Consider the following 10,057-nt stretch of genomic DNA (forward strand, 5'->3'; position numbering starts at 1 on the left):
GATCTCTGTGAGTTCGAGACCAGCCTGGTCTACAGAGCTAGTTCCAGGACAGGCTCCAAAGCCACAGAGAAACCCTGTCTCGAAAAAACAAAAAACAAAAAAAAAAAATTAAATTTAAAAGTAGGGATATACTTGACAAGACAGAGTTCACTAGAGAGACAAGGACAGAACTATTATATTATTAGGGCAAAATGGCCTGGTTTAGAAATCTCTTTCAAATGCTCTCCTCTAGGATTTATCACATTAGGCAAATGTGGCTTATGACCCTCATGAAACTGTTTTGCTTGTTTGTTTGGTTTTTTGAGACAGGGTTTCTCTGTGTAACAACCCTGGCTGTCCTGGAACTTTTTGTAGACCAGGTGGCCTAACCCCTATGAATCAATTACACTGGTTGAAAGTTAACTGTCTAAAGCACAGAGCTTGGTGCCCTGCACAGATCTTCCTTTCCCAGACTTACCCTGCAAGTATGAAGGGCATCTTAGGCAGGATAGTAGTAGCTCTGGAAGCCACTGACTTAGCATGCTCCAGCTTAACCGTAGCTTGAGTCAGAGGCTGAGACAAAACATTGCTGACTTGCAACTAGAAAGTCAAACAAAACAAACCACAAGTGAATAGAACAAAGACCGAGAAAGTAGAAACTTGGTCTCTGGGGCACTTTATCTACAGGAAACCAGCTCTGCAGAACAAGCACCTTTCTTCAGGGATGTGCACTGACTTTGGTCTGCTGCCTACCAGAGACAGGACAGATTACAGAATGCTGCAGCTGGGGATGAACCTATAGATACTCTGCCCAGCCATCTCAGAGGAGGAAACAGGAGACTGTGCATGAGCATGAGTGTGGCTGGTTCTACTTATTTGTTTTCATGATACAGGGCCTTGTGTGTGCTAGGCAAGACCTCTACCACCAAGTCACATCCCTAGACTCTGCACTGCCCAGTTTGTTCCTGAATCATCACTTCACGGCCCAAGCAAGCTTTGAACTTGTATCCTTCTGCTGGAGCTTCTCAAGATTACACCACACCACTAGCTTTTACAGCTGCATTTCTTTTTTACTTAAGAGACAATGTCTCTCTATGTAACTCGGGCTACTCTGGACTAGGGAACACTCCTTCCTATGCCTGGCAAATACACCATCCTCAATTTAATGTTTATTGTTTTTAAACCCTTGTTCTATCAACTCTACCATAACATCCTAAAACAAAAAACTCCACCAAAATTATAAGAAAAAAATATGTTGGGGAAAAAGTTAGGGTGTGACTTATTTACTGTTTGTATCTGCGTGCGTGTCTGCTGTAGGCGTGTATATGCAGGTGCATATACATATTTGGAAGTCTTAGGAGGACAATGGACCTCTTCTATTGCTCGCCACATTATTCCTTTGAGACAAGGTCTGTCACTGAACCTAGATCTTGTCATTTTTCAGCTAGCAAGCCTCAGTGATACCTGTCTCCCTAGCCATTCCTCACTGCTAGTGATTACTAGTGCACATGATCATACCTGGCTTTCTGCATGGGTGTTAGGAATCTAAACTTAGGTCCTCATGCTTGCATAGCAAATATTCTTACCCAATGAGTCATTTTTATGGACCCATTTTTTTGAAAATCTCCTGTATGTTAAATCCTAGGTCTCCCACCAACTGTCTAAGGCAGACAATATAATCCCTAATTTATAGGTTAAAAAAAGAAAACTGAAAAGGTAAGAAATTGAAAAGGTTATGGACTGCCAAAGGCCACATGGTCAATAAAGGGTAAGGACAGAATTCAACATTCCAGTGTTGAGTGTTCATGCACATATCCAGCTTTAGAGTCAATACTTTCCCTACTGTGTTCTCTTAATTCCACTGTGAACTCAATAGTATTATGCTAATGAGATTATTTCTCAGCCTGCTCTTAGTTGGAAAGACATAATTTGAACCGAGGGAGACAGACAATTTTGAATACGGGGCACCTTCTCGGGTTATCAAAATCAAACTTATAGGGCAGATGGAACTCCAACACTGATACAGACAGAATGCTGACCACAGAGATCTGAGTTTATCAGTGTTTACAAACAATAGCAACGAATGCTTCATTTGAGGCTGTAACTGGCTCTATACCACATCTCAAAATCTTGCACTAGAAATAGCATGAGAATGGCAATGTTGGACAGGGAGGTCATACCCGAAGGATGGCCTGTTCCTGAGTATCAGAAGCAGAGCCCTCAGGCACAACCACCACTGGCATGTGGTAGCGATTCTGGGACAATGCAGCAGCAGCAGAGGCCACGCTGAAGGCTTCTGAGAGAGACTCAAAGCTCTTCTTGCTGAAGATGGTGTTCATTAGCTGGATGACCTGATCCTGAGAGCAAAGGAAAGACAGCTCAGCTCCCCTGTGCAGGAATTAGAGGCCCCCCCAACCCCAGCAGTAGTCCTTGTGTGTTAGTACATCCAGCACTAATCCAAATGGCAGACTGCAGGGAGCAAAATGCTGCATTTAAACTTAAAAATTCAATCTTCTATTATAAACGGAAACTCACTCATTTATTTGTTAATCTCTAGTCACAGGTTAGTATACAAATGCAAACTACTCCAGCTAACTACTGAGCTATAGAAGTGGAGGCTAAAATGCACATGACAGTAACCGTTTGTTAAATACCAGGCCATGGTAGCTGCTTTGCATGCACTACCTCAAATCACGACAAAGCCTTGACAGACTGCAGCTATAAATGCTTTCTAAATAAGGAAACTGAGGTTAAACACAAGTTATAGCACAGAAGGAAGGGACGAAGGGAAGAAAGGAAAACTGTCCCAAAGCCCTGCCACAGAAATTCTGTTCTTCCCTACTCCCATAACCCTTTCAGCTAGACTATCTTCCTTCCTAACCTCTCTTTGAGAAAATGGTCCAATTCTGTATTCATAAGGGCAAAGTATATGGTCAAAGTGTGTACTAGAAAGAAACTAAAATCTAAGTCTCCATTAAGACCTCATGGGCTACATAAAAGAGAAAAATGAAAAGCAATTTTAAAACAAGCGGCCCTAAAAGGCATGATTACAATTCTGGAGGCTGTTTGCTCAGGAGGAAACATCTTCTACTTCAATCAGTTTTGTTCTTTAAAATCTACCATCTAACAAGAAAGCTGCCTTCTTCCTGACAGTGTTATTTACAGTCGACATGACATAATTTTCTGTAATTGTATCAATTACATTTTTCCGTCAGTAGGCTATTGACATGTTAAAATGGGTGACTATTCACCAGAATTGTTATATCAAAAGTAGTGACAGCAAAATTACTCTAGCCAAATACCTGGGTTAGTAATAGCTTGGGAATAAAACGAGAAAAAGTTTAAGTTGTGTATGTAGAGAGTCAGCAGTCCACCTGTGTCAAGGTATACAGGATATCCCCAAATCATTTCTACCAGAAAACCCTGAATTCCTCATGTTCACCCTGACAGAAGTGAAAAGGGAGCCCCATAGCTTGAGCTTCTATGCTTAGAAAGAAGGAATGGGCACAATAAGAATGCAGGAATATGAACAAATTATTAGAAAATTAATTCAAGCTACCCAAGATAGATGTTATTTGCTGGATACATAGTATTACATAATATTTGCATAATGCATAAAAATGTGAGTCTTAGCTTTAAATTCAAACCTTTCTTCTAAAAATCTCAGTATCAGAACTTGTATTTTACGCACATCAGACCAAAGGTTAGCACCCTCTCACACAGGAGACAGAGAAGCTCTACTTAAAGATATTATCACACATATTCTAAGTAAAACCATTCAAGATAAGAAGCTCTTTAAAACAAACAACCCCCACCCCACCCCCCACCCAAATAAAACTCATTTTCACACTATCTGGAAGACACACACATTTTTCAGGGAAACAGCATGAAGAACTACATCCAGCAGCTGAGATTATCTGAATTAGCTGTTGCTAAGGATGAAGGGGAGAGGGGAGAACAGGCAATTTTGAGGTCCAGGGTACTTCCTGGGGGCCAGCAAAGAGGAAAGCACACAGGAGACGGACAGAAAGGGCTGTCAGGAGGAAGGAGAGTAAATTAGGGTGACACACTTGACCTTGCCCTGCTTAACAGCATGTAAGTGCCTCAGGCCAACAGGTGTGACAAAGCATTATGTGCCCACCACACCTACTGTCAGCTTCTTAGTACAGGCATTACACCTTTCTACTTCTCATTCTTAAAACCTAACCTAAATTGTGAATAACAACACCCTGAGGCATGAAGCAGCCCTCTCTGGAAACAACCATCCTTGAAAGATGAACTCAACAATGCCTTTGTGTTACACGCTTGAGAATCATCAGACAGGCACCTCCTTTATGGATGGTTCAGTCCCCACATGATCCATGAGCTTGTAGGTGGCAGCAACAAACAACGCTGTGGTTTCCAGTCCTTCCTCAAACTGGAGATACATGCCCCCTAGTTCATCCAAGCGAGCAACAAGGTCCTGTCAAAAAAATGGAGGCATATTGGAACACAGAGATGGTAGAAACAAGATACAAAAAGTACGTCACCCCAGAGCTGGCCTTTCAGAGAAATCTCACTAAACCCAAAGACCATCATAACCACTTAGTACTTTCTACAGAAGGGCAGACAGGCAGAGTCTCTGGCAGCTCTGGTAGCAAGCCTCCTGTGGGCCCTGTGCTCCTGCCAAAGCCTAAGAGCCAGGGTACTGAAGCAGCCACCAGTTTGGGAAGAACAGTGATCCTGGCTGCAGTGATGCCAGGAAGCATCACAACACAGATGGAGCCATGGCTGCCCATGTGGATAGCACCTATGAAGTAGAGCACTTCTCTTCAGTCAATGCTCCTGCGGAGCAGAATGAGGCCATTACTGTGCCCGTGAAGCACACAGCAATGACACTGCCAGAAGTGCCCGTCATCACTGGTCATACAGCTCTTGAGGGTGGCCCAAGGAACAGAATATCCTGTGTAATAGTAAAAACTGCAGTGAGCCAGGGATGGCAGCATACACTTAAAATCCTAGCTCAGAAAGATGCCAACTTTAAGACCAATAGGGGTTATATAATCAGACCGCCTCAAACAAAAAACCCACCCATTTATCCATAGGCAGCTAGTTAATAGACGGATTCTTTTAACCTTACCGGCTCCTGCTACCATCATACAGGAAAACTGAGGCTCAGAGTATCAAACACCTTACCTACAATTACAAAGCCATAGGTGGCAGAGAGAAGCATTTGAGTTTTAGATTTATTGATTCCACAGTCTAATATTGGCCTAACAAATATTCTCTAGGACATATTGCTTAAATATAAAAAGCACAAACATGTTGGACTTAACAGTCATGGATGTAAAAGATATAGTGCTGGCTAAAAGAAACCAGTCATGTCTGCTTGAAAGACTGTTTTAAAGGGTGTCAAAGACAGGAGCTCAGAGACTTGTTTGGGGAAGCAGATTTATACCTCAATCTCCTCCACAATGTTCCTCAGGTCAGCCTGTTGTGATAGGTGGGATGCTGTCTGCAGAGCCTGGACCGTTCTGCAAGGTAAAGAGTAGAGCACTGAGACTAAGATTTAATTAACTGTACAGAAACATGCCCGAAGGCATTCTCTACCTTGTACAGGATATTATGGTAGGCTGAAATTGGCTGCTTGCCAATCGTCTTTCTTACTCAAGACTAAAGAAGTATCATGCGGTCCATGTTTGTAACTTGTTGGGCAGAAATTGGAGCAACGTTCCTAAAACTAGACTAAAGTACATAAAGAAAAGACTCGGTTAACATGTGCTCAATAGTTACCACTGTGCTACCAGCATCACAAGATCCACAAGTAATATTCCCTCGGGCACTCAGGAGAGAAAAGGGACAGGCTTAGTCTTAAACGAGTCTTACTTATTTTCTTTTAACCATTTATTTAGTATTCTATGTATAAAACCTTATGAATACATATATAATAGACAATTCTTATGAACAAAGATTTTTATACTATCAAAATGAATCATCATTTACTCAACTTTAAAAATTTTATTATTTAATTTTTGGAGACGGGTCTTATGTAGCCCAGGCTGGCTTCAAACTTGCTGATGGAACCTTAAACTCCTGGTCCTCCTGCCTCTACTTCCTGAGTGCTGGGATCACAGGCATATACCACTAGACCTGCTCTATGCTTGGAACTGAACCCAGGACCTTATGCATGCTCTGAAAGCATCCTATCACTAAACTCTCAAGAGTGCTGCTCGAAGTTCAAAACAAAGTGAATGCAGGGGTACTTACTATAGTCACAATGTCTAACCACTGTCTCTGTTTATATGCAGAACATTTCCTTGAGTTCCAAATGAAGTTCCAGAGCACTAAGCAGCTCCTCTCCATGGTGCTCCCCATTCCAGCACCACACTTCTCTAGACATACCTGTTCTGGATATTCTCACAACAGGCAGCTTGTTGGGAAGGTGGTGAGTACCAGTTTCAGAATCTTGTGTATACCAAGCGAGCATTCTACCACTGGGATATAGTCCCTACCACATGATCTTTTAGTTTTAGCTTTTAAGGCTCATCCATATTGTGGCATTTATCAGCATTTCATTCTGTTTTACTCATATATTCTTATCATTCTAAGAGTATATTTTATAAGATAAAGCTTTTGCTGGGTATGTTGGCACATACCGTTAATCTTAGCACTTAGGAGGCAGAGGCAGGCGGATCTCTGAGAGTTTGAGGCCAGCCTGGTCTACAGAGTGTTTCAAGGACTATATATAGAAAGACTCAGTCACACAAACACACACACCAAAAAAAAAAAAAAATCAGAACAAAATAAAACCCTTTTCCTCTGATTTCCATTTCCACATGTGTACCACAGGGCATGTGCCTGCCTATACACACACACACAAACACACCCCTAAATAACAACAACCAAACATTTTAAGGTGGAACCTGACTGTTTTACACATGTGATATTTTTATTAGATTTTTTTCTGTTAATGCAGATAGTCTGGTTGGAGAGCACAAATACTTCTCTGGGTAAAATGAGGGAAGCTGAGGCCCCCTGGTGGTCAAATGGTCAGCACAGAACGGGTAATTCCTAAGAGATGCCTGAGTCTGTGTAAACCACCACCTATCAAGCCAGTATCAAGTAATGCAGAGCAAGGATCTGTCTACTTATGTTGAGATCATACACTTCACATTCCCTCCATGGAAAGCTAATTCCAGTAAGATGACAAGTTGGAAGACAGAAGAGTCACAATTTAAGGAGATAAGCCCATGAGCATTTAACGACTCCTACAGGACACTCGTCATTGTAATGCACTTGAGAAAATGAAACCTGAATTTCCAAACAAAATAAAAATTCCCCATCTGCCCAAGATAAATGCCAGCTCAAAAACAGCTCCTAAGATAGTCAAAAAAGGACATCATTTTTCTCTTCTTTAAAGTTTATAATGAAGTCAATCACTGGTTTCATTACTTATCCCCAGTTAGCAACCACCTTCCCTCTGGAACACTGCACTCTAGCACGGAGAAAGCCAACTCTGTCCTGCTCACATACAGCAGATGACTCAGAGAAATGAGTTTAAAGATCTTGGTTCAGGTCCTTCATTCAGACCAACACTTCTGGCTTTTCAAGACAAACTTAAGAAGAGACACTTCCTAGAACAACTCCACTTACTCACAAAGGCCAAACACAGACAGAACTAATTTACACCAGACTTTATTGACTCGAACAAATCAGTTTCAATAAAATTAAAAGCATCCTGCCAATCTAACCTTCAGGATAACCCTACAGGACGAAGGCTGTTGTCAGATGGGAGAGCATCTAAGGTTGCAGGAGAGGAGGCATTAAGCTTGTTGCCACAGAAGTACTGCACAGACAACACAGACTTACACAGTTCTATCCAACTCACAGCACGTGCCCTTTCTCACAGCCCCACAAAAGTATAGTCTTCATTAATTCTTTATTGGTCACACCCAGGGTGTCAGACTCGGGAACCATGTAAGCACAGCAGCTTAGGAAGTTAGTACAGTTCAAGCAAGGAAGCACCTCATTCCCCAAGAACAAAATGCTGTATGCCCAAGGAGAGCTCAGCGCTAGGCTCTGCATACACAGCATCTCTACAACACACCCCATGGTGTAAAGATTGTTGGCATCATTGTACGATGGAACTCAAAGGACGTTATTAACTGGTCCAAAGTCCCATAGCAAGGAGGAACATACCCAGTGCTCAAAGCCAAATGTGTCTGATTCCAAAGTAGCCTAGCTTTCCTGTGCATCTTCCTATTGTGTGAAGTTTCTTTTCCTTCCCTCCCTCCCTCCCTTCCTTTTTCCTTTGTTTTTGTTTTCCGAGACAGGGTTTCTCTGTAGCTTTGGAGCCTGTCCTGGAACTAGCTCTTGTAGACCAGGTTGGCTTCGAACTCACAGAGATCTACCTGCCTCTGCCTCCCAAGTGCTGGAATTAAATCTTTTTCTTTTGAGACAGGGTTTCACTATGTAACTCTAGCTAGCCTGAACTCAGAGATCTGCCTGCCTCTACCTCATCTCTTGAGTGTCCCCCTTTAGCTGGCAGGAAATGGGAAGTTTTTGTTTTTGTTTTTAAAGATGGTAGTATGATAGAGACATTATGACATATGGTACTAACTGTGGATGCAACCCACCAAAAGGGATTATAAATAGAGACAAAAACAAGTAATCTGTCAGACAGGGCAGTACGTACTTTTAGTCCATCACTCTGGAGGCAGAAGCAGGCAGATCTCTGTGAGTTGGATGCCAGCCTGGTCTACATAGCGAATTCTAGGACAGCCAGGACTATGTAGAGACCCTGTCTCAAAAAACAGAAACAAAACAAAAGCAATAAATAAATAAAAGAAACCCAAGTGGTCTAAAATAAAAGACATCTAAGGGCCAAGCACCAGGCAAATTATGCACAAAAGCATCCGTGTAAGAGACATTTCAGCCCTCAAGTCACTATTGACCTTGTAATATGAGCAGGGACTGAAATAACAATGAGAACATCAAGTGACTGATCGCTCCCTTAACAAAGCTTCAAGTTTAGAAACAATCTGATTGTTGCTTCCCAACTCACAAAATTCTGGGAATGAACCTGCCTTTTTGTTGGTGTGTACATGCATGTACATGCCCTGGCATGTATGTGCAGGTTGGAGGACAACTTGTAGGAGTTGGTTCTCTCCTTGCACCATGTGGTTTCCTTGAACCAAACTCAGGTTCGTAGTGTAAGGGCAAACAGATGTACTTGGGAGCCACTCCGAGGGACTGGTTTGGTTTGATTTTTATGGTAGTAAGTCTTATGTATGGTAGGTAAGTGGTTTACCATTGCTCTTCATTTCCAGTCTCTAACCCCACAGTTCTGAAAGGAGGAACCGGCACCATCAACCTGCTGTTAAAGCATTAACAGGTGTCTCAGTGAGGTTCCAATTGCTATGCTGAAACACCGTGGCCAAAAGTGACTTGAGGAGGAAAGAGTTTATTTGGTTACACTTCTGTATCATCATACTTCATCATCAAAGAAAGCCAAGGCAAGAACTCAGAGCAAGAACCTGGAGGCAGGAGCTGAGGCAGGATCACCACACACTGGCTTGCTCTCCATGGTTTGCTCAGCCTGCTTTCTTATAGATCCCAGGACCACCCAACCCAGAGATGGTACCACCCACAAGGGGCTGGGCCCTCCCCTACCAATCACTAATAAAATACACTACAAATTTTCCTACAATCTGATCTTATGAAGGTATTTTCTCAATTGAGATCCCTCCTCTCAGATGACAAAAACTTGTGTCTAGTTGATATAAAACTAGCCAGTACAGCCAAGCAGTAGTGGTGCAAGCCTTTTAATCCCAGCACTTTGGAGGCAGAGGCAAGTGGATCTCTGTAAATTCAAGGCCAGAATGGTCTACAGAGTGAATTCCAGGACAGCCAGGGCTACACAGAAAAACCCTGTCTTTAAAAAAACAAACAAACAAAAAAATCAAAAACAAAAAAAACTAGCCAGTATGACAGAGCTCCAGGTGTTCCACATCAGAGGTTACAATTAAATGGGAGGCGCTCTCTCTCTCTCTCTCTCTCTCTCTCTCTCTCTCTCTCTCTCTCTCTCTCTCTCTCTCTC

At 42.4% G+C, this 10,057-nt stretch overlaps 1 protein-coding gene across 2 annotated transcripts in view; it reads right to left on the bottom strand.

Annotated features, from left to right (window-relative positions):
* Rpn2 (ribophorin II) overlaps window positions 1-10,057 on the bottom strand; it is a 47,448-nt gene that overhangs the window by 25,964 nt on the left and 11,427 nt on the right. For both annotated transcript variants that reach the window (XM_005363026.3, XM_005363025.1), the window contains exons 5-8: window positions 5,417-5,492; window positions 4,307-4,441; window positions 2,160-2,336; window positions 458-579 (exon numbers count right to left, since the gene is read on the bottom strand). In XM_005363026.3, the coding sequence (XP_005363083.1) occupies window positions 458-579; window positions 2,160-2,336; window positions 4,307-4,441; window positions 5,417-5,492 (510 nt within the window). The remainder of the gene's footprint in view (window positions 1-457; window positions 580-2,159; window positions 2,337-4,306; window positions 4,442-5,416; window positions 5,493-10,057) is intronic.

The sequence above is a fragment of the Microtus ochrogaster genome, linkage group LG8 (assembly GCF_000317375.1).
Source record: "Microtus ochrogaster isolate Prairie Vole_2 linkage group LG8, MicOch1.0, whole genome shotgun sequence".
Taxonomy (NCBI): domain Eukaryota; kingdom Metazoa; phylum Chordata; class Mammalia; order Rodentia; family Cricetidae; genus Microtus; species Microtus ochrogaster.